This window comes from Paramormyrops kingsleyae, chromosome 7 (assembly GCF_048594095.1).
Source record: "Paramormyrops kingsleyae isolate MSU_618 chromosome 7, PKINGS_0.4, whole genome shotgun sequence".
NCBI classification, from domain to species: Eukaryota; Metazoa; Chordata; class Actinopteri; order Osteoglossiformes; family Mormyridae; genus Paramormyrops; species Paramormyrops kingsleyae.
In genome coordinates this window covers 35,378,491-35,406,214 of record NC_132803.1, presented here as the reverse complement: position 1 = coordinate 35,406,214, position 27,724 = coordinate 35,378,491, and the positions used below count along the sequence as shown (strand labels likewise).

The 27,724-nt window shown below is 44.7% G+C and overlaps 2 protein-coding genes across 13 annotated transcripts; one reads left to right on the top strand and one right to left on the bottom strand.

Annotated features, from left to right (window-relative positions):
* Window positions 1-794: 794 nt before the first annotated feature.
* Window positions 795-13,202, bottom strand: nln (neurolysin (metallopeptidase M3 family)). Of its 6 annotated transcripts, none has more exons than XM_072714866.1 (14): window positions 13,069-13,202; window positions 11,015-11,271; window positions 10,312-10,460; window positions 9,104-9,205; window positions 8,398-8,500; window positions 8,160-8,320; window positions 7,194-7,329; window positions 4,326-4,692; window positions 3,601-3,856; window positions 2,846-3,056; window positions 2,565-2,693; window positions 2,359-2,495; window positions 2,072-2,256; window positions 795-1,677 (listed from the first exon to the last, which is right to left on the bottom strand). In XM_072714866.1, the coding sequence occupies exons 1-13, from the start codon at window positions 13,110-13,112 to the stop codon at window positions 2,110-2,112; spliced, it is 2,199 nt and encodes a 732-aa protein (XP_072570967.1). In that variant the 5' UTR covers window positions 13,113-13,202; the 3' UTR covers window positions 795-1,677; window positions 2,072-2,109. The 6 variants fall into 6 exon arrangements, with proteins under 6 accessions (XP_072570967.1, XP_023652096.2, XP_023652105.2 ...); XM_023796328.2 differs by having other exon boundaries at window positions 2,870-3,056; XM_023796337.2 differs by having other exon boundaries at window positions 3,601-3,802.
* sgtb (small glutamine rich tetratricopeptide repeat co-chaperone beta) lies at window positions 13,181-27,637 on the top strand. 7 transcript variants are annotated; one of them, XM_023796374.2, is made up of 13 exons: window positions 13,181-13,288; window positions 19,471-19,493; window positions 19,576-19,688; window positions 19,972-20,075; window positions 20,576-20,651; window positions 20,858-20,957; window positions 21,062-21,166; window positions 22,383-22,521; window positions 23,366-23,428; window positions 23,796-23,833; window positions 25,270-25,353; window positions 25,442-25,562; window positions 26,754-27,637. In XM_023796374.2, the coding sequence occupies exons 3-12, from the start codon at window positions 19,589-19,591 to the stop codon at window positions 25,551-25,553; spliced, it is 921 nt and encodes a 306-aa protein (XP_023652142.1). In that variant the 5' UTR covers window positions 13,181-13,288; window positions 19,471-19,493; window positions 19,576-19,588; the 3' UTR covers window positions 25,554-25,562; window positions 26,754-27,637. The 7 variants fall into 7 exon arrangements, with proteins under 7 accessions (XP_023652142.1, XP_023652165.1, XP_023652157.1 ...); XM_023796397.2 differs by having other exon boundaries at window positions 13,185-13,297; XM_023796389.2 differs by having other exon boundaries at window positions 13,187-13,297; window positions 19,474-19,493.
* Window positions 27,638-27,724: the final 87 nt, after the last annotated feature.

The window sequence follows — 27,724 nt, the reverse complement described above, 5'->3', positions numbered from 1 at the left end:
CTTTGCACTACCGGCGACCAAGAAATAAGATTACGCGCTTTGAGACATAGAATAAGTTTGGGGGAAAATGGCTCGTGTCTTTTATATTCCTTTCCGAATTACCTTTATTACATTTAATTGTTTAGTAAACTAATGAGCAAAACTGAAATTGAAGCACATCTTGGTTCTTACCATATTGCTCACAGCAGGCATGTCACTGACCCAGGTTTTAGTCAGTGCGGTGATTCCCCGGACATGAGTTTATTCCAGGAAAACGGCATATCGGCAGTTTGCGACCTAACCCGGTGTGTATACACAAACTAACTGAACTATCTTCCGTTGACCTCAGTCATTGTACTGTTGTAAGCCCATGAATGATTTAACTATGATGACTTGTAATTTTGATACACGGCTCCCCAAATGAAACCATCACTCCCTCTTACACCACACTTATCTGATGCCTATGACAGCCATTTTGTCCTCTGTTGTATTTGTATGATTCGACCACATTGTGAAGGAGCGTGGCATTTATGCAGAATAGCCTTTGTATATATTATTTGTATGGTTTCAAGTGTGCTTATCCATTAATCTTCCAACGACTTACCCCATTCGGGGTTACAGGAGCCCAGAGCCCGTACCCAGCAGCATAGGGCACAAGTGCATTACTTTGCCTTGCGCAAAACTTGCTTCTATTTCTACGCTATACTACACTATTTGGGTGGTTACAGCTGTTGTTTTTATACATAATTATCGCATAATACGGGAAAACTAAATATTAATATTTGGAATGAATGGATATACCTCAACTTCCCAGATTACTAGACAATCAACTTTATTGGATAATACCATCTTCCAAAATCGTAACTTGCAATATTATGCTGAATCAACATGCAACTACATTGAATAGTTTTTATTTGCAAAAAAGTGGCAACCTTTAAAACTTGCATGAACTCTGATTTCACATTTATCTGGAAAAAAGAACACCTACTCTCGGCTGGATAGTGCATAGCTCAATCTTATTCAAGATGAAAATAATAATAATAATAAAAAATCAAGTTCCACTATTTATTTACTTATAATCAATGGTAGCTTCAAAAACGCTTTAGAAAGCCTTCCCTACTTCATGGACGTGTGTCTCCCCCTGGTGGACAAGTGACAAGGAAAATCGTGCAGAACACACAATTATCAAATATAAAAACCACCATAAAATTAGGCTTACGTACATTCATATTGCATTTTCCCAGTCCAATTGTGTATATATTTACTATTGGAAGGGTGCTGATTATATATTTAATTTTGGAAATGTATACCAAATTCTAAATGAATAAAACCAAATAATATCAGTAACAGAACAGGAAGCACTTTTGATCCTTAAATAACAGTATATCACTGGCTGCAGTGGCAGCATGTATTTGAGGTATTTTTCTGTCAACATGTGACCAGAGCCCAGGGAGATTTCACTAAAGTACAGGGGGGTAGAGCTTTCAGTGCATCATGGTTCAGCACCCGTCCCCACCCCCAAACCTGAATGATTAAGCTAAGCTGTGGGTACAGACCTCAAAACAAGACAATATACTGTGGATTTAGGTAGGATTCATCCCGGTATTTATATCCGTGCATCTTCTAACTGCTCACCCTGGTCAAGGTCACAACAGGTCTGGATCCCACGCAGCACTGGGCTCATGACTGGGGTACACCCTGCATGGGATGCCAGTCCATTACAGGACACATACATACACATACACTTTCACACACTATGGGCAATTTAGAGATGCCATTTAGCCTTATTATGTCTTTGGGCTGCAAGAAGAGACCCATGCAAGAAGGCAGGACGAACACCACATATTCACAGAACAGAGGTGGGATTTGAACCCCCAACCCTACAGATGTGACACTGCCCTCTCTATATATGAAAAGCATGATTTATACAGCAGCAGTGTGGCTCATGCTGTTCACGTGATTGGTGACCTCAACTTGTCCTTAGTGTGCATATGAGAATAGCTGGCTGGCATTTGTGTATTTTAATGATACATTGTACATTTAGCATTATTTGATCCTGCTGTAAGCCTGGCAGGAGTGTAGTCACACTCACCGTCAGCCACAGAGCAACACGAGTGCTGCGTGGCCAGCTCAGCCTGATTCCCCCAGCTGGGGCAGACCCTTGCACTGGAAGAAGGCTTCCTGACTAGGCTCACGGCCCAGGAAAGCCTTCAGCATGTCAGCACCGTCAACTGAGCCGCCAGCTTCCAGGATCACCTTCCTATATTCCATCCCTACCTGAAAATGTGCAGGCAGTCAACGTTCAAACACAGGCTCGTGTGATGATTTTGGTAATGCTGTATGGAAGATAAGATGTACAGAATCCCTGGTAGGATGTACCTTTGGATTCATGACTCCTTCCTTCTTGAAGCGGCTGAAAAAGATGTCCATGGAGAAGACCTCACTCCACAGGTAGCTGTAGTACTGCCCATCATAACCCCCAGCCAAATGACTAAAGCTGGCAGTCATGTTTGTGCCTGAAAAGAGAAGTACTCATTGTCATCATATGCCTGTACGGGAAGGGACCACCTCCTGCTCAGATGTACCTGGAGTTGCTGGAATCCCCAGGATGTCTCTGCAGTGCCTGGCGAATTCTTCTGCCGTGTCAGCACTAGGCTTCGTGTGGAGAGCCTGGTCCACTTTGCTGAGGACCACCTGACGCAGATTCATGAGCCCTAAACGAGATCGCGGGATAAAGGTCACACAGCAAATAAACCTTCCAGATCAATGCAATTCTGACAATTAAAATGTCAAATGAAGACACTCTAGCGCCTGGTAGATGCAGTGTTCTTTGCATTCAAAAGATGAAGTTCCTCCGGTGATTTACTATCTGCGGGTAAAGGAAGCTGACCCATGTTGGCCACGCGGGAGGCGATGAGTTTGTCTAACAGGCTGTCTGGGATGGGGCTGCCGTCCTTGTAGTGTTGGGTCATTCTCTGCAGGGGCTCTTTCTCCCACACCCAGTTCTCCAGCATCTGGGAAGGTACCTCCACAAAGTCCGTCTCAACAAGCGTCCCACTGAACTCCACATAGTCCGTCTGAGGAGAACAAATGCGCAGATTTTTATTTGTACGGTCTTCATGCGTCCTTCTAAAGTAACGTATGTTGGATAGCCATTCAGGCTGCAAATCCATTACTGCTTAAACTACTACATTACGTTGCCAGCAACTATGAGGCTACAAGACTGAGGTGCACTGAAATGCCAAGTTGTTCAGTCTCACTTGGTTATGAAAGTCTAAATACAGTGGAAAAACAGACCGATATATAATCAGTTACTGATAAAGTGCAGATCTATAACACGCATGTGCTGCGGTTATGACTTATGGGAAATGTGGATGTTGGAAATTCGAATGACTTGGGAAACAAGCTGTTCTTGAATCTGCTAGTCAGAGTGCTGTGAAGCCTCCTACCAGACTGCAGGCTAGGTTGCCTAGGGCCCTGAATTACAGTCTGAACCTTGTTATGGCAGGAAGATGGAACCATTCAACTGCTTGGGTGGGTTGGCTTCAGTAGCCTGAGATTTGGTGTAATTGAGAAAATGCAGTGCTGATTGTATCTCAGGAGAGTGCTGGAAGGGCGTACCCTGGAGCAGATCTCATGCATGACGTGGCCAAACTCGTGAAAGAAGGTCTCCACTTCGTGGTGCTGCAGCAGCGAGGGCCAGCTGGCCATGGGCTTTGTGAAGTTGGCCACCATGGCTGCCACCGGCCGCCTGCGCCGTCCGTCGGGGCCCAAGCCGCCCGGCTGCAGCCCAAAGCAGGCTGCGTGCCCGTACTTCCCCTCCCTGGAAGAAAGCACCATGGGCGCCAGTCTGAATCCGGCCCAGTCCGGCTCATCACTGTGCGTGTGAACCCGACATGCCATGAATCAGTTTTCTGTTAAAGGTCACGTCCATCTGGCCATCTTCCAAGTGCTTATCCGGTACAGGGTCACTGGGGGGGCCTGGAGCTGGGTCCAGGCAGTGCAGAGCACAAGGCAGAGCAACGTAAAGGTCATGCGTATACTTTATTTATGCAGGCTCAAATTTTAGCACGGCACATTATTTATTACTGCAATTCATTAAATATTCCCCCCAAAATGATAACAGGCGAGGTTAACGTGGGAGACATCCCTCCTATATGTAATCATTTTGCTTTCACACCAATTGTAGGAGCCAAAATGGGATGTGTAACATCAAAGAGTGTCCCATTCAGTTGACTGCCTCCGGTAGATAGTCAATGTTCCCATATATTATGCAAGTTTACTTTCATACGTGTTATCGGACTTATAAAGAGCGACATCAAAAGACGTCGTTCTCGGCACAGTACCTGGGATGCAGGTCCAAGTAGAACTGTCCTATCTCTTCCCCGGAGGCGGTGTCCTGCACGGAGTACAGGCTGACTGTGTCATGCCATACGTGGGCATTGGGCACCTGCCAAAAGGTGAGGCCCAGCAGGTCCTGGTAGATGCTCAGGAGCCCCTGTGTCACCATCTCCAGAGGGAAGTACTCAATCAGCTTGTCCTTGTCTACAGCGAACTTGACCTGCTCCACCTGGTTCATGTAGTAGGGCATGTCCCAGGCATGGATCTGCCCATCGAACGTCCGGCCCATCTCCTCGCACTCCCGCCTCTTCAGCTCCAGGATGTAGCGCAGCTCCTGCTTGCCTGCCAGTTTCAGCGCCGCGTGGAATTCATCTGTCACACAGGACACAGACCTCTGCATGCGGGAGCCATTGCCTTCTCTACAAAAGCTACCAGTCAGCTTTGATAATCTTCATATATACTGTATATTCACACAAAGGCCCAAACATCAGAAGATCAGGCAACACACAACATATAGGGTTGTTTTGAGATGTTTCCCTGTTCTGTCTGACTTGTTTGGACAGTACACCTATCTACATCTGTGTCACTTATGGCAGAATCAGCAACAGCTTCTTCCCCTGAAACTGTCAGGAGACTAAGTAACTTGTCGGCCCCAGTACCCTCACCCATTCCTGAGAATACCCCGCCTCACTGGCAAAGATCAATTTAACATATCTTTTTTTTCAATCTGTTTATTCCACCCCATGATACCGCTGCTGTATTTTTTATAGTTCATATATACACTGCCCGGGCAAAAAAAAAGTTCCCATTTGAATTTATATCAGCAAATTCTTAAGAGCCAATGACTGGATCATTATTACAGCTCAGCAACGTTATGCAGCAATGAAGTAAAATCAGCTGAGTACCTGAATCTACTGAATGGCCAGGTTACACCTCCAACCATCATCAATGGATTTTTTTCTTCCCTGTTGGCATGGGCATATTCCAGGACAATAATGCCAAGATTCATTGGGTTCGAACTGTTAAAGAATGGTTCAAGGAGCATGAGGAATCATTTTCACATATGACTTGGTCACCACAGAGTTGTGACCTTAACCTCACTGAAGGTCTTTGGGATCTCCTGACGGAGGCTTTATGGAGTGTTTCAACTCACTTGTCAATACAGGATCTCGGTGAGAAATTAATGCAAATCTGGATGAAAATAAAGGGTGAGATGTTGCATAAGCTTGTGGAAACAATGCCATGACAAATGTGCACCATAATCAAAGCTAAAGGCGGTCCAATAAAAATTCAAATGGCAACTTTTTTTTTTGGCCGGGCAGTGTACCTTGCACTACATACATAAACCCTTGTGTCCAGCCCCCGTTTCACACTGTCTTGTGTTTTGTGCACTTTACGTCCTGTGAAAACCCTCCCTTTGTCACCCACTGTCTGTATGTTACACCATGGCCCTGGGGAACATTATTTTGTGCTGCTATCTACCTGTTTACGAATGGAAAGACAATAAGGCCCACTTGAGCTGACTGGACATGCAGGTACACATTTCTGTGCTCAGCTCTGCATTTCAGGAACATTGATATGCCGGCTGAGTCTAACCCACAGCGGCTTTTGAGGCATGTCATTGCGAAGGAGATTCCTCGGCGCATTTCAATAAATGTCCCCCGGTGGGGAGAAAACGCAGTCAGAAAGCGTGGCCCGTGAAGTCGGAGCCCTTTTCTGAATGCCACTGAGCCGCCGGGTGAAGGCGAACGCGAAAACGGAGAGCAGCGCCGACACGCTCCCAGGACGCAGGATGCCTTTCCGGCTGTAATTGCGACCGCAGCTGCGACCACAATGAGTTGCTCGAGAGCGGCAGGGTGGTTTGTGGATTTGCTGCCTACCCCACCCTGGGTACCTTGGCTGCTGAGCTATCAGAAGCCACCTCTTGCAAAAAAAGAAGAAAACACTTCCCCGCAGTCACCGGCAATAAATATAATAAGCATGGTGTCTGCAGTCTGCAATCAGCGATTAATGTCTTTTATACCCTTTTTGCCACCAGAAATGCCATGAATTTTTATTTTGCTTTATTTATATTCTCTACATTTGAAACAGAACCATACGGTATCGACTGATTGTTTGAATAAACATGGAGGGGAAAATGTGCAGAGGTAGAAAATTCCGAAAGTAAAAATCCAGACCAAGATATTGTTTCTAGCAACCAGTTGAGTACTCTGTTAATGTGAGTCTTTATGCACAGCTGGTTGGTTGAAATGAAATCTTGGTCTGGATCTGTACTTTCTGAACCTGAACTTCCACCTCTGGAAACGTGATTTTGTAATATGAACAACACAGTATTACAACAGTTGACTTCCAAATGGTTTCTGTGTATAGTGTGGGTTATATATTTTAAGTTAGTTCAATTATTACCTATCTTCCCATGTTCATCATCCTCATGTAAAGAAGTTCTTGATAATGTGGATTCAGGTCATGAAACCATCACGGTCAGAGCTTGGGGAAAATCTCTCAGTTGTTCACTGACATGTTCATAACACACATGAAGGAGGCCTGACCTTCCTGGGAAAGCTGCCTCGTTCCTCATTTCAGCAGAAAACCTCCAATCTCTGATGAAAAGCTGAACCTTTAGGGGTTCTCTTGTTAACTGTTGATCTGATTTGCCGATAAGAAGCTAAGACCTGGTTTCCACTGATTTATCCGAAAATGCATGCAAATCCGGTGCTTAAAATTCATCGTGGTGGTTGCAGTGTGACCCTGACAGCCAAGATTCCGCTCCACCGGGTGCTGGGGTTACCCACCATCCTGGCCATTTCTGAGGGGTTAATCTCAGCCCGGCACCATCCCCCGCGCCCCAGTGGATCTGGTTCCGGGGAACGTACCAAGAAAGCGGGCGACGGTGGCACTATTCTGGGCCATGTTCACCGCGAGCACGTAGTTGGCATGTGAGCTGAAGCCCAGCAACCTCGCCACTCTGGCCCGCAGAGGGATCAGCTGCTCCAAGATGGCTGTGTTCACCTGCACAGCAAACGAGAGCGAAAGCCTGATTACTCAGCACATGCCAGCAGATCTGAACCTTTGGTGTGTGTGTGTCTCAGAGGGTTCCAATCCCGTGGGTTCCAAAATCCTGTCCTTGCCAGAAAAGACACATGGCCATTGCACCCTTAAGTAAGGCCCTTCACCCCCCGTAAAATTCTCCAGGGACGTCTGTGCTCAGACCCCAAGCTTCACTCTCAGCTGTATGTGACTGTATGTCTTAAAAAAGAAGAGCAATTTCCACTGGTGCACTGGAATGCTTATTTTTACATATCCCACTATGTAAAAATAAGCATTCCAGTGCACCAGTGGAAATAAAGCATCATTAATGTACATTTTTATTTATTTAGCTCAGGGATGGGGAATCTGACCCATGGAGAGCCAGTGTGGGTGTGGCTGATTGAGAGGTCATCCTAAAAACCTGCACCCACACCGGCCCTCTGTGGAACAGCTTCCCCACCCCTGATTCAGCAGAAAGGAGGGTCACCCTGCTTCTGGAGCAATCTGGGGTTAAGGACCTTACTCAAGAGCCCAATAGTGACATCACTCTGCCAACCCTGGGGTGTTGACCTTCCAATCACAGGTACCCGACCCACTGAGCCATACACTGTACTCTCTTCACTTTCTGAACACTATTTTGTCATGGTTAATTTGCACATCCTGTATAGCTTCCTAATCCCACATCACATTACTTTATCTGATCCCTTATATTGCACATTGTATTGCACTGCTGTTTGTGGCGTAAGACGTTCACTGCGTTCCCAAAACGTATGCGATGAAACATGCCGCGTCCCAGCAGGCCGCCAGCGCACCTCTTTACAGCGGCTGTGGAAGGCGGTCTCCATCCTCCGCCGGGTCTCCTGGACGTGGCACCTCTTCATGAGCGGGAAGTAATGGGGGTACTTCAGCGTCACCCTGAAGCGACCGTCCTCGATGCGCTCCAGGCCCTTCATGTAGCTGTCCGCCATGCCGCCTTACCGAGGGAAAGGTGGCATCGGCCATGACGAGGTCACACCGCTCTTACCGCCACACGAACGCTCACATGCCTACCTAGCTCGTCCACGGTGAAGAGCAGGTGAGTGTCGTCCTCGTTCAGGTTCTTGTTGAAATCTATGCAAAGCTTGCTGATCAGCTTGAGGGTGGATTTAATCTCCTGAATGATACAAGGAAATGCCATCCTGCTCATTTAACTTCCTCTGCTGGCCCTTGGAGGATGGGCTCCCCCTTTGAGTCTGGTTCCTACTAGGGAGTTTTTCCTTGCCATTGGCTTGCTCACTGGGGGCTTTGAGCAGGGGCAATGTAAAGCTCTTTGAGTCAATGTAATATTGTGGAAATTTATTATATAAAATAAAACTGATTTACTGATTGATTGATTGAAATGTCCACAAAGAGCACTGGATGGTTTTTAAGAATGCTAGTCTGAATTTTTTGTTATTATAAACTATGTGATGGCAAAGAGATCTGAGTATACTAGTATCACATCAGCTCCAGCCCAGCTCAGCCTTAGTATGGTTTGGATGTTCTCCCTGTTCTCCCACAATCCTTAGTGTGTGAGGGCTTTGGATTGGAGCCTCCTAAATGCCCTACTTTTTCCAGGATAGAGTCTGGATTGGTGTCTCACTGATTAGCGGTTACTGATGCTAGACGCACAAGCCGGCAGAAGATTACCGAACGTTTGTGGAAATTTAGAGACGCTAGACAATCCCAGCCAATTATGTCACGCACCGCTTAGCACAGACGGGCCATCTCACGGTACCTCCTGCACATCCTTGGAGAGATGCAGTCCGTTTCGCCTCCCCAGCCGGACAAGCCTCTCCATGAATCTCTTGGCCTCGGATTTCAGATCAGGCTGCTTACTCTACGGAAGACGCGCCAGGAGGCGTGAGAGTCCGTGGCCTGACACAAGCACTTTGCATCAATCGACTCACATGAGGAACGGAGCCCTCGCCAATCCCAGCTTCCCCTTTCAGATCTCTGCTACCCAAAGTGATTGAGAGCATAAAAGCCAGCATCTAAATGCCTCTGTTGAAACAGATCGAAGCTGTTTACTAAAGTTTTTCAGATATATATCACCATTCTCTTAAGTGTAACAGCATGTGAAAGGATTCATTATAAAATTGCGTGGGGTAAATCGTGAATGTGTCACGTTGCAAGCCCCCGGATAGCTGTCCAAGCTTAATGCCTGCCAGCTTAATGTTCCGGCCCCGTGGCCGCAGAAGCCACCCAAACTGCCTGAGGGTCCCAGAGTGACACTGAAGGCTTTATCTGTGCCCTCTCAGCGAAGCAGAGACATGCCCCTGATGACAACTCAATTATAAGGGCAGTAAATACCCTGGAAAGCACTCGAAATTACGGTGTGTTGTTCAATAAAAGGGGGCTGCACTAAAGGATCCAGAAGTGCAGGCAGCAGAGGAAATGGGGGAGAAGCAGTGCCTGTAAATTTTCTAAATGCTGTATTGCATTACATGACAATACAAGCTAAAGACCACCAACGCAAATTCACTGTAAATTCAGGCCCGGAAAAGCTTTTAACATTTTAAACATTTAAGTTTCTGAAATTAAAAATGCGAGTTTTTTCCCCCCCTTAACGACGCAATACAAAAGCAGTGTTTACTCTATTGTTCAGTGAAATCAATGGCTGGTAGCCTGTAAGCAGACAGAGGACACAGCAGACCACAGAACAGTAACTTCATTGTACTGCTTACATAACTGGCCCTTCTCAAGCTGCCTTTGTAATTATTACAGTAAGCAAGCAGCTTGCAGAGTGATTATTACAGTAGTTACTTGATGTTACTTGGGGGACTGGGATACCAGTTGATCTACCACTCATTTTGAATGGGATTTGTCAAATTAATAATGCAATGAATGCATGAGCTGAAGTGCAAAATGAAGCCTTATAACGTAATGGCGACTTAATAGACGTCAAATGAAACTGCCACCCCCCCCCCCCCCCCACCCCCATACCTGCAAAGCGAGGACCCTCTGGAAGATGTCCTCCCTCATGCTCAGCTCCACGTCAAAGTCAGACAGCTTCCTGTCTGCCTCCGTGCTGGCGTGACGCACTTCCCGGCACGGCGAGACATACTGGGGGAAATCCAGGATGTGCCTGAAAGCTGCAAAGCATCGTGGGTATAAAACAGGATGGTGACATCGAAGCATGGCAAGCACTGGGCTGGTATTACTGACTCGCTGGCTTCCTTGGGAGGTGGTGTTTGGCTCAGTGGGTTAAGCCCCCCCAAAATGGTTCAGAGGCACTGGGTAAATGGCTAAACCTGTGCTCTTACTCTAAGCTTTAGTCTCACCTCTATGTGGGTGTATGTCTCAAAGAACTATGGGATAGGATATGCAAAAAGGCACAAATGGCAAGTAGAAACATCTTCTCAATTACATGATCTATATAAGGGTGGCATGTGGCTCAGCGGGCTAAGCCTCTGATTGTAAGGGTGCCAATCTGAGCCCTGGCCTTGGCAGAATAGTCACATGTCTGTGGGCCCTTGATCAAGGGCCTTAACCCCCAGCTCCAGGGACGTTGCATGCTGGATGACCCTGAACTGTCACTCCAAAGCTTGCTCTCACCTGTACAGTATGTGTCTCATGAAGAAGAAGATGGGGTTGGCAAAGAGGTGAGAGTGAATTTCTCCATGGGGACTGATAAAGTATCACTTACCTGCATATTCCATCTTGGCATCAGCCAAGGCCTTTAAGGTATTTTCGAAAGACACCTCATCTGGGTCCAGTGCACCCACGTTGTCATACATCTGTGTGATTTTCTGGATCAGCTTGTCTGTTTTGCATTTAATCTGGTCAGGCATAAGGTCCCACCGCAGTTCATTCTGCCCATGAGTAGACAGGAAGCGATCCGGAACGGACGCCACAGGCCTGTCCTGAAGGGTCATCCTCAATTGCGGTCTAGCAGGAAAGCCTCTGAAATTCGAATCGGGTATAAGGACAGTGATTCATAGCCGCCTCTATTACGGGTGAGAATTCGAGTGTGAGGAGATATTCTGAGCACTCCAGCAATGTGCCAGTAAAGTATTAAGCAAAATGCCTGTGAAATGTGACTCCTAAGAAGCACTACAATCTATGCAAACACTAATCTTGTAAACTCACTCGTTTACAGCCTGTGGTGCACTTCACAACATGCCATCGAGATCGATATCCATTATGACCTTACAACTGAATATAAATTCTCTAGCCACTTATCCTTGATCACTAAATATAAAACAGCATGCTAAGGTAGCTCAATGAGGTGTGTGGAACACTGTGCTCCACCTGACAGCAGCCTACTGACACAATCCCCCTTTAAGCAGAAGCGAGAGCCTCTAAGATGGCCGCCCAGCAGCTTTCTGACTGCTGGCATTGACAGGGCCCTGTCACGGATGACACATCCTCCGTGCCGTAATCCAGCGGCATGGCTACACCAGATTGATGGCTGAAACGCCTGCTGGGAAAAGCTTAGAAAACTAACAAACATGTGCTGCTACTTTATGCATAGATATAAATTAATTTTAAATCAGTGGCATTTACAATGCTGATAATCTATACATTTTTGAAATTCTCCCCAGTAAGGGCGACCCTGCTTTAATCAAACTTTCACTGGATAGGTATTATACAGTATGAAAAAATACTGGAATGGTGAACATCAGCTTTAATGTAGGTTTAATATGCATAATCTATGTGTTTTTTAGCTGTTCGATGCTAAAGAATATCTTAAATGGAATACTTAGTAATTGATTTCCAATGTATTGTATCAGATATATTACATGGAACATATTTAAATAATCACAAAAACAGAAAACTTGGCATGGCACCAGTGAATTTGGATTCCATATTTATATTTAGGTTATTAAAAATAACTTAAAACATGCAACTGTGGCTATACATAATAAGACGTACGTACGAATCCACAGTTTCTAGGCATTATTTAGAGCTCCTCTTATCGGTGTTTGTATGTTACATAATTCGCGAGATTAACGAGGCCTGACAGGGAACTGTATCTATTTCAGTTGGCACTGACAAGCAGTAGAGACCGTGTTTCACGTTTTGAAAGAATCCATGTTTAGCAATTAAAGTTCACAAAAGAAGCATTTTGAAATCTATGTAAGACATGCAGATTAACCAAGCAGCATAATTTAAACTTTAAAATTAACTGCGCTTATTATTCATAATTTATTTATTCTATCATTCCTTTTTTGGTAAATCATTCAAAACCCACAAATCGATTAGTGTAATGGTTCTTACCTCACATTTCGAACACATATTTATTTCTTGCATAAACAAGAATTAAATTCTTCAAGGTTATAGCCGGAGTCTTGAAACTCAACCTACTGAAGCCTTATCAACTGTACACTGCCCCCGCCCCCCAAACTACACAGCTGTTTTTTCCATGAGTGTGCAACTATCAAAAGAGGTTTTTTGATATACTTGATATAATTTGATCACTATGAAATTTTATAGCCGTTTTAATGAGTATGTTTGTAAAGACCTATCAGTTGCAAGCAAGTGTCAATCTATCCAATGCTTTAAAAAAAAAAAAAGCAGCACTGAAGTTAGTTTCATTTGGCGTGCTCCCACAGTTACCTAGTTTTATGAAAGATGTCTGTAAACACCGTCAGGCATGTTTCATTTCGCTGGTTAATTTTAGTACTTCACTCACATATATGGCATCGGACACAGATCACATGGGAAAAAGCGCGCAGTGAAACACATCCGTAAAAATACCTGCAAACGGCTCGACAGTGAAGTATACAGCGAAAACGATGCATGCCGCACAAGGAACATGCGCGCGCCGCAGAATCCCAGTCCGCGCCCGCGCTCGACTTGACAGCCGCGGCCGAGTATCCAGCCGATCCACTTCCTGCGGTAGTGCGCATGCGCGGGGAGCTGGGTCTGCAAGAGCTCGCATGACTGCGTCGTTGGGACCGCTGGAGGTTTTTCTCAGGTGGGGGCGGTAAGAGCATCCTTAGGCGCAAATGCATAGCCGACATACGAAATGATGCTTGGAGGATCGGAGAATGACAGGTAAAGTTCGTTTTCGAGCATGTTTTTACCATCGGCGTGAAAGACTTACGGCCATGCTTGGGTGGACTGTGCAAGACTAGGTAGTAGCCGAGAATCGTTACGGACACCTTTAATGCGAGTTACGTGAATGTGCGTGCTTCGCATTACCGTGCATGTGCAGAGGAAGATTGTACGCGTTTATTGTAACAATTGCATTTGGCGTGGATCCTCTTTTTTAAGCTTTAGTGATTTTTGCCGAGATGACATCATGGATCATGGGGGGTGGGGGGGGGGGGGGGGGTGTTGTTTAACTGGGCACCAGCGAGGTGCGTGTCAATATCACTGGTTCTCCAAGCATCATTGCAAACCGTCTCTTTCCTCACACAATTCCTCATGTCAACTGTGACAGGAGATTCATCTGTAACAAAAACGCAGATTTAATTCGATCATGAAGTCTTCTCGATGTTTTATATAGATTTCTATTTTGTGACGTGTATAGTTTATTATTATGGTTTACTGTAGTTATAGTTATTACTGTATTACATAGTTATAGTACTTTTTGTAAAAGTATCAATTGTATAACGTTAAGTCGGATAACAGCAGCGGTACCCTTAACATTTGATACTGTTCAGTTTGTGAATAGCACAAGAGAGGTAAATTTGGTGCTTGAGATCAATATCTATCATGAATTTAATGTACGTTAACCCTTCCATATGCATTCATGTGAATTAGTTGTCTATCTGGTCCATGATGTATTTGAATTTTGAAAAATGATGATTTGGACCGTCGGGGCTGGTTTTGCATTTAGAAAGCTTGGGGTTCCACATTCTCTGAAATGACATGTTGAAAAATAATCTGTCACAGCTTTTTTGTGTAGTTGAGGCCCATTGATAAATGAATTTACAATAAATGAAAATAGCTCATAGACAAGCACTGACTATAGGGCATGAACAAAATGTGCAAATGCACAACACTATTCAACAAGAGTATTTAATAGCCGACTGTTGAATACATGGTCTTCAATGGGCCTTAAAGTCATATGAATCTGATGTGTGAGCATGGTGTACAAGCAAAATCCGTTAAGTTTCATACTGCAAGCAGGTGAGGACTGCTTCTTTAACACATTGGGGTTGTATTCAGATTACTGATGAAGAATTGAATAGATTCTCTACTGTATGACTCCCTCCTCTCCCTCTTCAGTTTGAGAACAGCAGGGGAGATAGTCAGGGATTACAAAATCCTGAATCTCCAGTAGTAACTGGCCAGCAATAGAAATGATCTCACCTACTTATGGGGCCTGTCAGCAATTGCTGCTCTCGTACTGATCTAAGATTTGCCTGCGAGTCGCCCAGAACGAACCCCGGATTTTGAGCTTCACCCCACCCAGTAATCCACTTTCTGCGGTTAGCTCATGGCAGCAGTTTCAGGAAAAGCTCTCAGATATAGGAAATGGTACAGTCAATCATTACTGAATTAGCATCACTGAGATAAGCCACATCATGGCCGTAATGAGGTCAGGGGAGTCCATCGAACACTGCGGTGTGGCCGTAGCCTCACGTCAACTGGAAGGGAGAGTGGAAAGACTGGTGTGATGCAAACAGAGTGGAAAGTACCTCTTTTTTGGATTTGGAGATAAGATAATCTGCTAATTACCTTAAAAGCAAATTCTACCTAATCAATCCAGCAGCTCATCAATACAGGATGTCAGATAATGCATCAGTTTTACTCCTGTGTTCTAGCAGCCTGTATTGCCAGAATCTGATCACGAGTCTCAGATCCATGTGACTGAAAGGAAGGGAATATGCATAGACCAGCTTCTGGTGTACTGAACTCAACTCAACTGATCTATGTTGCTAAGCATCATGGAGGAAGAATATGATTGGATGATAGGTTCTGAAACAGCCAGCGTCAAAATATTTAGAGGGTATTTTCCTCATCTTTTTGTCAGACCTGGTCTGTAGGTAGAAAACACTGATGCAGATACTTTTATACACTATATATAAATATTATACAGTTTTTAATGTGTAAAATTGTGCTTTTCAGATACAGTTTGAAAATTAATGTATAAGAAAGGGTGTCTGCAATAGTTTAAGCTGAAATGTTGAGCTTGGTTTCTGGTTGGGTGTGAGTGACAATGACAAACACAAATAGACGCCCTTGCAGACTCTGGTCTAATAACCTTGAAGAGATCCAGTCGAAGTTGACGGTTAAAGGTTATCTTCATTATAAGGGGGGAGCACTATGTCTCTGTTGCAATGGGCGTGCGATTAACTAGAAATCGCTGGAATGCTGTTGATGAATAATAGGGATGTGCAAAAAAAAATCGATACATCAATATATCCCGATATTTCCTTTCATGATATACTATATTGATTCCAATATTTCCGAGGGGGAGTATCATGCAAAATACAACCAGACACGCTGAAGCCACGCTAATGTGATCCCAACGCGAAAACATTACGGAGGTAGCACTTACGTGCGATTGCTGGAGCCTCTGAATCTTACGTTACAATCACCTCGCACCACATTAATGAGGATTGACAACTGATTTCCCATGTTTTGTTGAAAATGGGACCTTTTTCACTTCTGCACCGCTAAAAATGTGCAGTGAAAGATCAGAAACGCAAGATATAGCTGACACTGGAGTTATCAAAAAAAATTGATTCTCAGATACTAATCGATATTAAAAATAAGTATCTGATTAGATACTCATTTTCACCATTATTGATACCAGCAGTACAGTTTTCGCCTCATTCGCCATACTTCACACAGCACCACTACAACGTAGGCGCGCGCGTGTACGCACGCACACACTTGCGCAGCCCCTCCCTGCCTCAATAACCGCTGAACGCGCTCGCGCTGGTTAACATACACATACGGAGTTGGCCGATCATGGCATATTCTGCAGTTGAAGGCACTTCGCAAGCTGCTTTATTAAAAAAATAAAATAAAAATGTGCCATTTGGAATTATTGTGCAGAGGAGCATGGAAAGGCTAAGGATGTCAATAAGCCTCTAAGCAAACAGTGCTACAAAGATGTGGCGACGAAGTCAAGTAGCACGTTGAACCTGGTGAAGCATCTTAAAGACCGACATCCCGGTCTTTATAAGAAATTTCGCGAGGTCAGTAAAGCTCGCGTTCCAGCAACACTGAGCTATTAAACACTTATCAAAAATGTTAACTTGGCCGGCGCACACCTTAACATTAGCCATTTATCTATAAGCAGTTAGCCAGCAAACATGTTAGCCTGATGTTATCATTAAGGTAGCGGATAGGCGCAATGGCTAATAAAGTAATATAGTTAATGTGGGAACAATGCAAAAACAAAAATGTGTTCTATAAAATCTTGTAAAATGAGGTAAACGCCCAGTCATACTTTTTATAAAAATACAGTCGTATACTGTGAAACTGATATAACTTTGAAAAATACCGTGATATAAATTTTTGGTCATACCGCCCAGCTCTAATCTTACTGTTTTATTTTCATTATAAGAACAGTTAATATGCTCAGTCCTCTACAAGCAACACACCAGCCTAAGATAACTGACTGGGCACTTTAATTTCTTATTTTCATTCTTATGCACTTTATCTTAATGTTTTTGGTGTCCACTAGTTCAGTGTGTTAAAATGCAAAGACAGTGTAGTTAGAATTCAATTGAGTTATGTTGTTTTGGCTGAATTATTAATGTAATGTGATTCATTAAGAACACCCAGATCATACACAGCAACTTGCATTTCAGCTCTATTTTATTTTTTTTTCAGTGAACTGTAGAATATTGCAATATATCGCAATATGTATAGCATCACAATATATATCGTGATTTAATCGTATCGCGAGTCATGTATCGTGAGGTCCTTGCCAATACTCACCCCTAATGAATAATGACACATATGGCAAGTTAATGCAGTGTTTCTCGAACCGGCCCTCGGGGACCCCCAGACAGGCCATGTTTTTGTTGAGCATCAATGTGGAATGTCTGGCAGGGAGCTGGGAGGGAACAGAACTGTTGCAAAGAGAGGGATGGTTATTCATTTTTTAGACACTGCCAGTCTAGTTTTATTACCTGGTTGATTGCATGATGGAGGGTGCCGTCCCATGACTGCTCTAAGGGGAAGTTTCCAAAGGGAAAAAGAAGGGTCATTATATCCACCCTCCCCCCAACTGTAGCTAAGGGGGGGGGGGCTTCTTATCAAAATGCAGTGGTGGTTTTTACCACCATTCAAACCATACATATGTTACCATACAGTCACTACACTAAATATTAAATAAAGGCATTCCTAATTTAGGAGATGCTGAAGCAGCATGTTTTGCTAACCAGCTAGCCAGCTACGATCATCTGACTCACTCGCTATTTATTTAGTTTTTGAAATATTTGGGGGGGGGGGGAGACAGCAAACCTGGCCCTAGATGGGCCCTGGCCTTCTCCCTGTACTAGAACAAGCACTGTGGTTCTCCGCTAGCAGAACCTCAACAAAGTGTGTAGGGCTAACGAAGGGGAGCTTCTTGTCTGGCTTGTTCCACAGTGTCCACTGTGACATCCAGCAAGTACTGCATGTAAGGAAAGGGGTGCTTGATCATGGTGCACGAAGCCTTATGGCTTCGATATCCTTATGTGGTAAGGACCGTCCTCTCCTCTGCTGGAACCTCATTGGAGACACTCCAGCCTCACTCCAGTCCTGGCTTTCAGCACCACTCTGGAACACTTAGTTTGTGCAGTCAGCACAATAACCATGTGACAGAAAGTGTCGTAGTGAATCTCTTTTTATTTCTATCTATTGCCTTGGATGGAGGATAAAATCAGAGAAAAAAAAGTGCTGGGGGGGGCGGCTTACAAAGATAGAATCGGAATGATTGTAGTCTCTGAATTTTCCCTTTTAGGGATGACTTTTCTTTGCCCATTAGTTTGCTGATGCGTACTTGATTAGGAGTTGAGTGTAAGGCATGGAAAGACTCAGAACAAGTCAAACAAATACTTGTGTCTCAGGTTGTACTTTAAAACCCTCATGTTCATCCTCTAACCTCATGCCCTTGTGGCTACTCTGTTGTGAAAGGTGCTATATAAAAATGAATTGAATTGAATATGGGGAGTAACTTGTGGTAAATTTAAGGCAGAACTTTTTAAGTTAAAATGAGGTATTTAATTATCAGAGGCAAGTTCCGCACTCTTTCCCATTCGCTTTAGAACCTTGCCTGCAGTACTTCCCCTCCTTTAAAGGAAAAAGAACGTAGTTGAGCAGCTTCACAGAATCAGTTGACTTAACAGAAAATGTTATTCCATCAACTCAATTACCCCAAAAAGAAAAAAATTCTATAATTTATTTGTTTGTGACAATGTTTAAAGACATTTCATTGTCCCGTCTATGTGTTTGTTTGTTTGCTTGCTTTGCTGAAACCCATAAGCACCAATGTTCTGCAAAAACAGTACCAAAATACATTGAAGCAGTGCATGGAATACGCAAAGTTGAGTTGAAGTAGCTCCCTTTATTACACTATCCGGCCTATGGCCAAGTTCCGAGCAGCTCGGAGTTGGCAGCTTTAGGCTGGGAGGCTGGCTGACGTCATTGCAGATGCCTTTGGGCGAGCTCTGCAAGTGACCCTCTAAAGTATCACGCCATGGGTGCTGGTGAATCGATAGATGGCTAAAGTTTTAAAAAGACGGTCTTTTTTATGATATGATTGTACTTCATTTGTGAGCAGATTTACATTTGTTTGACCTACCATTGCTGACATTTCTGCTGAAGTTTCAGTTTGCATGTGTTTATATAGTTAAAATCTGATAATTAGTAAATTTTTCTATAACAGGAATATTGTATCATGGTTGGTTAATTTAAACCTACAGTGGTTCTAAACATATTCAGTGTCATGTTCATTTGACGAGGTCAATCCGTACTACTAGTACAAATGTCAACTTAATAATATACTAATTGTCTGTACAATATCTGTCATAACAGAAATATACTAAACATTTTAGCTAGTAATTAAATTACCTGAATCTATTATTTTAATAAGGTATATGCCATTTTACCAAACTGACAAAAGGAGTTTAGCTGCAGAATCTGGAAAACACCAACATCCTGTTTTGTCCTTTGACATGTATAATTGTCTCTCTGTTCTCCTCTCAGCAGACATTGCTGTGCCATTTCAGGTAAGTCGCCATCTCACATTGACCTTTGAGTGTTATTCCGGCGGCTTGTCCACACACATGTGGGCCTGTGTCTGTGCGGCAGGAGTCTGCTGAAGATGTCAGTGGAGAGGCGACTGGCGTTTTCCATCGTGCAGTTTCTCCGCGATCAGACACACCGCGGGACGTTGAATTCGGACGAGCAGGAGAGCCTTGAGGGTAAATCCAGCTGGAACCTGGTTTAAACTAAGAAGTTGCTTTATTGTTCGTGAAGGAAGAGGTGCTCAGTAGCAGAATAATATATCAACAGAACCTTTGTGTAACTTGAGCAATATGAATTTTAATATTAGCACCATTTTTGTTTACATTGTAGGCTTCCAAAAAAATATGTTAATGTGTCTTCATTTGTTTTGCCAAGCAATATTGCATTTAGTTGTTGTTACTGGACACAGATTGATTGGATGGCAGATTCAGAAAGCTGTCCTGTTCCATGTTCCTTCAGTTGCAATACAGTGCCTGGAGACCACGTTCAAGATCAGCTCCAGTGACAGCAACCTGGCAGTGCCCCAGCCTCTCACGGAGATCTTCAGCAACTCCATCTACATGGTGGAGGACTGATTTCATGTTGCCTTGCTTCTGATTATATCTACCATAGTTTAACCTTAGCTCTACCTCTGTCTGAGTGAGCCTTAGCTTTAGCTCTGCCTCTGTCTGAGTGAGCCTTAGCTTTAGCTCTGCCTCTGTCTGAGTGAGCCTTAGCTTTAGCTCTGCCTCTGTCTGAATGAGCCTTAGCTTTAGCTCTGCCTCTGTCTGAGTGAGCCTTAGCTTTAGCTCTGCCTCTGTCTGAGTGAGCCTTAGCTTTAGCTCTGCCTCTGTCTGAGTGAGCCTTAGCTTTAGCTCTGCCTCTGTCTGAGTGAGCCTTAGCTTAGCCTTAACTCTGCCTGTGTCTCAGTGAACCTTCATTTAGCACTAGCATGCTTGCTGACGTGGCCACATCCTGATTTTCATCAGTATGTGTTGAAATACACGATTATACACAGTGTACTGTATGTATGAGCTTCAGTGTAGCGACTGCCTGTACAGTCATTACTCTATATTCTTTTTAGAATGACAATGTGTCCATACCTGATATTTCTCCATCGCCAGAAGACACAGAGAGGGCAGAGCAACTGAAAAATGAAGGTATTTGCAGTTCTTGAAGACAGTTTTTTTGAGAGTAATATTTTGAATAAACCATCAAGAAGCAACTTATGAAAAGATGAAATAGATTCACATGACTTCCCTTACAGACGTCAGGTTTACAGTGAGGAGAACACCATTGTTACTGTTGCGACCAGCGGTGATGCCCTAGGTGTCATGCGTCTTGCTGACTTGACCATGCGTTTTAGGAAACAACCACATGAAGGAGGAGAACTACGCCTCGGCGGTGGAATGTTACACAAAGGCCATCGACCTGGACCTGAGGAATGCTGTGTACTACTGTAACAGGTGTGAGAGTGCGGCAACGGCGGAGCTGAGGGCCCCTCTTGGAGCCCGCTGATGCGCTGGGGCCTTGCGGCCTCATGCATGCCGCTGCTTTGTAATCTCTGCAGGGCCGCCGCGCACAGCAAGCTGGGAAACTACACAGAGGCCACTGTTGATTGCGAGAGAGCAATTAGGATCGACCCTGCCTACAGCAAAGCCTACGGACGCATGGGGTGAGTCACCCCTGACTCTGGGAAGGTGGGGAGGCAGAAGCCTGACTGAATAAGGGCTTCCTGAAAATGGACAAATGGAAGGATGACTTCCACTCTGAATACTCAACCTAGCAACAGACACATTTCTCTTGTTTTTCGTCATTAGTTGGTATTGCTGAAATTAAGACCGTACCATTATCTACAGCAGGGATTTTACGTTTACCAAAGCGAGTTGTAGAGAGAAGGGTTTAAATTTACATATGCTCCTTGGGATTTGAACCCATAACCTTTGCGTTGAGTCATAGGAGCACAAGCAGGTTTTCAGCCCGGGACTTCCATGAGCAGTAACAGTCTGCAGTAAAATATCGTAAAATCTTTGTGAAAATGTCCAATTCTCATACGCATTAGCGGTCCCTAGCTCTACCTGTTTCCATTTGGGCATCGGGAAGCCCTGACACAGGCGATGACTCACAACGGTTTGCTGAGTCGGCGCATGAGTTTCTCATCGTTTGGTTTTTGACATTGTGTTAAAATGCACTTGACAGCTTTGGAAAGGGAACCCTCAGTTTGGCAGGAGAGTCTGTTCTCTCGGGTTTCCAGACAGCTGTCACTATCGGGTGGCCGGAAAGCCAGAGTAATGGAGACTTATGATATCAGGCAGCCGTCTCAGTGATTAATTTGTTTATATGAATTAAATCATTTCAAAAATTGGACAAGTTTATTTTAGCCCCATGACCAGGGTGCTTGTCTGCTACTGAGATGTAAGAGGTAATAGGAAATATAAAATCTAATTCATAGAACAATTACTATTCAGCAGCATAGAAGTGCCGCTGCTTGCCCCCAGACTAGAGCTACTGTATAGATTTCATTTTTTTATTTATCTAATGATGCCAAAAAAAATCTCATGAGATCAATAACAAATCCAGCCCCGGGAGATAGGTGTGGACAGGCCTCGTGATTAACAAGGAGCTTGTCTGTGTAGGATAGGGGAATTAGCATGTGAATGAACGGCACTACAATAAATCAGAGCAATTTATGTGGCCTTGTAGACACATTAACGCCGCAGAAATCCACCCACCAGTGGATGGCGCCGAACCAAGACCTCTCGTTTTCTCCCACTAAGAAGACTGAATGTTACATAAGTTAAACGTTGGCGGATTGTTTAATTAATGTGATTCAGATGAGTGGGCTGGGCCTGGGTGAAAAACGCTTCAGCGTGACCCTCTCGGTGCTCCAGGCTGGCCCTGACTGCCAAGCATAAGTACCCAGAAGCCATCGAATACTTCAAGAAGGCTCTCATGCTGGACCCGGAGAATGACACCTACAAGTCCAACCTGAAGATCGCAGAGCAGAAGCAGAAGGAGGCCTCCAGCCCTGTAAGTGGGGTGACGTCACGTGAAATGATGCTTTAGCTGCCATTTGTACCAGTGCAGAGGAATGCTTCAGTTTTCACATGTGTCACGTTGAGACAGAGACTCACGTGTGAACAGGTGTGAGCCAAGCTTGAGGTCATTTATCATGCTCTCTGTAGCATTTTTTGGGGTTAATGGCCTTGTTCAATGGAGATGTGGCTACCTTGCTGACCATAGGATTCAAACCTTCCAATCATAGGCACAGAGGCCTAAAACATCACCCCCGTCTGGTGTCAGCGGGTTAGGAAATCCTACATAGTAGTGGGGGATTTGGGCACTATGGATATAATCACAGATACTGCAATGTAAGAGACTGGATTGAAGCTATTAATAAATGCATCACAAAATGGACAGGGAGGTAGCATGGCTCAAAGGGGGGTTCTGTTTGAGTCTCCCGCCCCCGCGCCCAACAGCCCAAAGACTTGCAGCGAGCTATTAGGCATCTCTAAATTGTCCTTAGCCTGTGTGTATGTGTCCTGGGATGGATGGGCATCAACCTCATGCCCTACTCTGTGTAGGATAGACTCAAGGCCCCTTCATGATAAGTAGTCAAAAGATTGATGGTTGTGGGGGGGGGGGGGGCAACTGTACCACTAATGCATTTAAAATGTATTCATTTATCAATTAAATTATCAAATTATCAAATTCTTGAAAATGCACTCTTAGGGGGGATGGGGGTAATGTGTCAACGGGTCCAGCAAATGTCCACATTTATTAGCATTTCTCTGTGACATAGAATCATTGTACAGGTGGTAAATACCACCATGGGATGGTGCATAATCTGTGCATTTCTAATGTGACTCTCCAGACTGCCACTGGACTGGGTTTCGACATGGCCAGTCTCATCAATAACCCTGCCTTTATCAGCATGGTGAGTCCCAGGCAGCCAGGCTAATCACCTGTTCCTAAATGCCTTGTTACCATACTTTGTTTATGGTTTTGCTCAGGAATACACTCCAAACTGACCTTTTGACTGGCTGAGCTAGTGTGGAATCCAGCCTGGAATAGCTGGTGCGGCAGTCAGAAAAGCTAACAGGAAACGCTCGGGTTTGCCTGGTGTTATCCCCCTCTCTTGGGTGCTGCTGGAAATGCAAGCTTTGCACAAGCAGGACAATATGCATGACAGTCTGGTTTGAAGTAGCTGCATGTCTTGTTAGCCTGCGCTGTTTTTTTGGTTGCTCATTCACAGTTCCGGCTCAGAATGTTATCCAGCCGATATTTCCCCTCCTTGTTTTTAGGCCGCCAGCGTGATGCAGAACCAGCAGGTGCAGCAGCTGTAAGTATGCAGCCTTCTAGCAGCACGACTGCGCATCTCGAAGCGGAATAAACGCTGTTAACAAATTCCTTGTGTGAGCCACACACACACTTGGCCAATAAACCTGATTCAGATTCTGGTTAAGCTGTGGGAGTCTGCGCACATCGGCAGTCATTCGTAGCTTTAACCTACAGTATATGGACAAAAGTATTGGGACACACCTCTTTATCATTGAATTCAGGTGTTTCATTCAGATCCATTGATACAGGTATATGAAATCAAACACAGTCACGTCTACCAACATTTGTAAAGAATGGGTCGTTCTAAAGAGCTCAGTGAATTCAAGTCTGGTACTGTCATAGGATGCCACCTTTTCAATTCATGAAATTTCTTCCCTGCTAGATATTCCATGGTCAACTGTAGGTCATGTTCTTTCAAAGTGGAAGCGTTTAGGAACAACAAAAACTCAGCCTCATTAAGTGACAAACCACATAAAGTAACAGAGCAGGATCACCAAGTGCTGACATAAAAGTCGCCAAAGCTCTGTTCATTCAATAGCTGCAGATGTCCGAACTTCCTCTGGCATTAACCCCAACACAAAAACTGTGCACCCGGAGCTTCATGGAATAGGCTTCTATGGCTGAGATGCAAGCCTCACATCACCAAACGCAATGGCAAGTGTCAGATGCAGTGGTGTAAAGCATGCTGCCTCTGGACTCTGGAGCAGTGGAAACGTGTTCTGTGGTGTGGCGAATCATGCTTCTCTGTCTGGCAGTCTGATGGACGAGTCTGGGTTTGGCAGATGCCAGGAGAACATTACCTGACTGACTGCATTGTGCCAAATGTAGTTTGGTGGAGGAGGGATAATGGTTTGGGGTTATTTTACAGGGGTTGGGCTAGGCCCCTTAGTTCTAGTGAAGGTAACTCTCAATGCTTCAGCATACTGAGACTTCTACTTGAGAATTCTATGCATCCAACTTTGTTGGAACGGTTTGGGGAAGGCCCTTTTCTGCTCCATCATGACTGTGCCCCAGTGCACAAAGTAAGGTCCATAAAGACATGGTTAGGTGATTTTGGTGTGGAAGAACTTGACTGGCCTACACAGAGCCCTGACCTCAACCCCAACAAATACCCTTGGGATGAACTAGATTGGAGATTGGCAGCCGTCCAATATCAGTGCCTGACCTCACAAATGCTCTACTGGATGAATGGGCAAAATCTTGAACATTTTCCCAGAAGAGTGGCAGTGGTTATAGCTGCAATGGGGCGACTAACTCCTATTGGATTTAGAATGGGACGTCATAAAATTTCCTTTAAGTGAAATGGCCAGGTGTCCCAGTACTTTTGTCCATATAGTGTAATTTTGTCTTTTTGTCTAGTGATGTTGAAGTGTGATGATTGTATTTTCATGGGAGACTAAGGGCCTTTTACTGACTGTCATTCTTTTCCATGAACAGCATGTCAGGGATGATGTCCAATGCGGTGGGGGGGCCAGCTGCTGGGGTGGGTGGCATGTCAGACATTTCCAGCCTCATTGAAGCGTGAGTACTACAGTAGGGGGGGCAGGAGTTACAGATCACGGAGACCTTGACAGAATAGGGCTTACGCAAAGTGTGCCATTGCTTTCAGTGGTCAGCAGTTTGCTCAGCAGATCCAGCAGCAGAACCCTGAGCTGATCGAGCAGCTGAGGAACCACATCCGGAGCCGATCCTTCAGTGGCAGTGCTGAGGAGCAGTCTTGATCCATGAAGGTAAGTGTGGAACTGTGCCCCTGAGCTGTTAATGGGCCTTAGGCTAATGCTAACTCATCCCAGTTTATGGTTAACGTTAATCAATTCTAGCCTGCAGCTCATGTTAACTCATCCCAGCCCGTGGCTTACACTAAGTCATCTCGCCCTGCAGCTAATGCTAACTCATCCTGGGCCACAGCTAAGACTAATTCATTCTGGCCCACATCTAGTGCTAACTCATCCCAGCCCACAGCTAATGCTAACTCATCCCAGGACCGTGTGCATGGAAACAGGTTTAATGCAAATACTGGCTGATACCTGTAGCCATATGGAATATCACATTTAGCCTGTACCATACATACCATCCATCTTCCATAACCAATTAAATAAAAGGTCACATTGAGCTTCGAGCCTGTCCCAGGATCCATAATGCGCCCCCCCAGCGGGGAGGTCAGTTCATTACAAGGCAAAGACACATACAAAATGGAAACGGTAAAGGTGTTGCCGAGTTTGGAGAGCAACAGTGACGTTAAATGAAGTGCTTATTTACTGTTCAAACGGTGTACATCAAGATTTAATGTGTGCTAATCTAATTTTCTAGCACATCTGTGAGAATTGCCATGTTATGTTAGACTCAAATGCAACAGAGTTTACATTTGCTTGCGTAAATTTGCATTACAAATCCATTCTATTCAGCTGTTCTGTATTACTTCTCTGCGATGGGCTGGCCCCCTGTCCAGGGTTGTTCCCTGCCTCGTGCCCATTGCTTCCGGGATGGGCTCCGGACCCCCCCGCGACCCAGTAGGATAAGCAGGTTGGACGGTGGATGGCTGGATGTATTACTTCTTTAAATTGAAGCCATGCATTTCAACCAATCAGAGTGGTGACTCATCCAGCTCGGTTTGGTCATGCTTTCGGCACCTGCTAGTTAGCAGGACAACGTCAGCATGGCTACACTCGGGTATGGGCTCGGTTCTTGGCGACAGTGGGAAAGCACCCATTTAAGGTGACGATTCAGTTAAGCTGCATATAATTGGGCCATGACAGGAAAGCAACATAAACATGGGAAGAACATGCAAAACAACACACATACAGCGGGATTCAAACTCACAACCCTGGAAGCTCCAGGCCACCGAGCTGCCTGTATGAAAAACATACCCTATGTATGAATTTAAGTGCCGCAGGTTCATGTCACCATTTTACTGTCACCAGGTCTGGCAGCACCAGGACCAACATGGCCGCACTCTCTACATCCATTCTTTTAACCCCAGACCATCGGCAGTACTGGGAGGACGTGGCGGGGGGGCGGCACTTCACTGTGACACTACTGCTCCGAGAATGCCATCGCACACCGTCACCTAACGTGATCCCACCCACATCCACAGAGAAGGCCCGCCTCTGTATGTCACCCCGGTAACGCTCAGAGCGGTCCTGTACGTGTTTCTATGTGCAGTCTACGTGCTTCTTCTGTCTGCTATCTGCACTGTAGCTGTAAGTAGCATATAACAGCAGGGTTAACAATCGCACTTTTGTTCCACATGGCAAAGTGGATTTGAAAAGATTTCTGTATATTACTTCCTATATTATTTTAGGGAAAGCGCAAGTTGGATGGGAGGACCATAAATATATCTGATATTGATGTATATTTTAATTAAAAGTTGTACCTTTGAATGGGTGGTTTTACCCTGTGCCCCTGAAGGTTCTGTTACCCAACATACAAGTATTTAATTTCATGTTGAAATATACAGTAAGACTGAGAATGCAAATTGTTCACTGCATCCGGAGATATGCGATACCCCCTGAAGATTAAAACTTCAGTTTTGCACTGTGCTCAAATCAGTACATGACGATTAAGGTGAAATCTGCATTGACAAAGTTGCACCAATCTCGGTACGTTTTTATACCATTTTATCCCCTGACGTAATGAAAACGATCCTAAGTTACTACTTCAGTTTGCATGCTCCCGCAATGACGTTAAATTTGTGTGGACGCTGAGGGAGCTTGGGGTGGCATGTGCAGGAAACGGGAGAGTACCACATTATGCATCGTCTGAACTGATATGTTACGTGATGTTAATAAAGCTAACTTCAAATCGATGGGGTCTGACGTGTCGTTACTCATTGTCCGCTGTCGCCAGGCAAGAATGAAACCTCTTGTCACTGTGGCAACAATTTCTCTCTTCT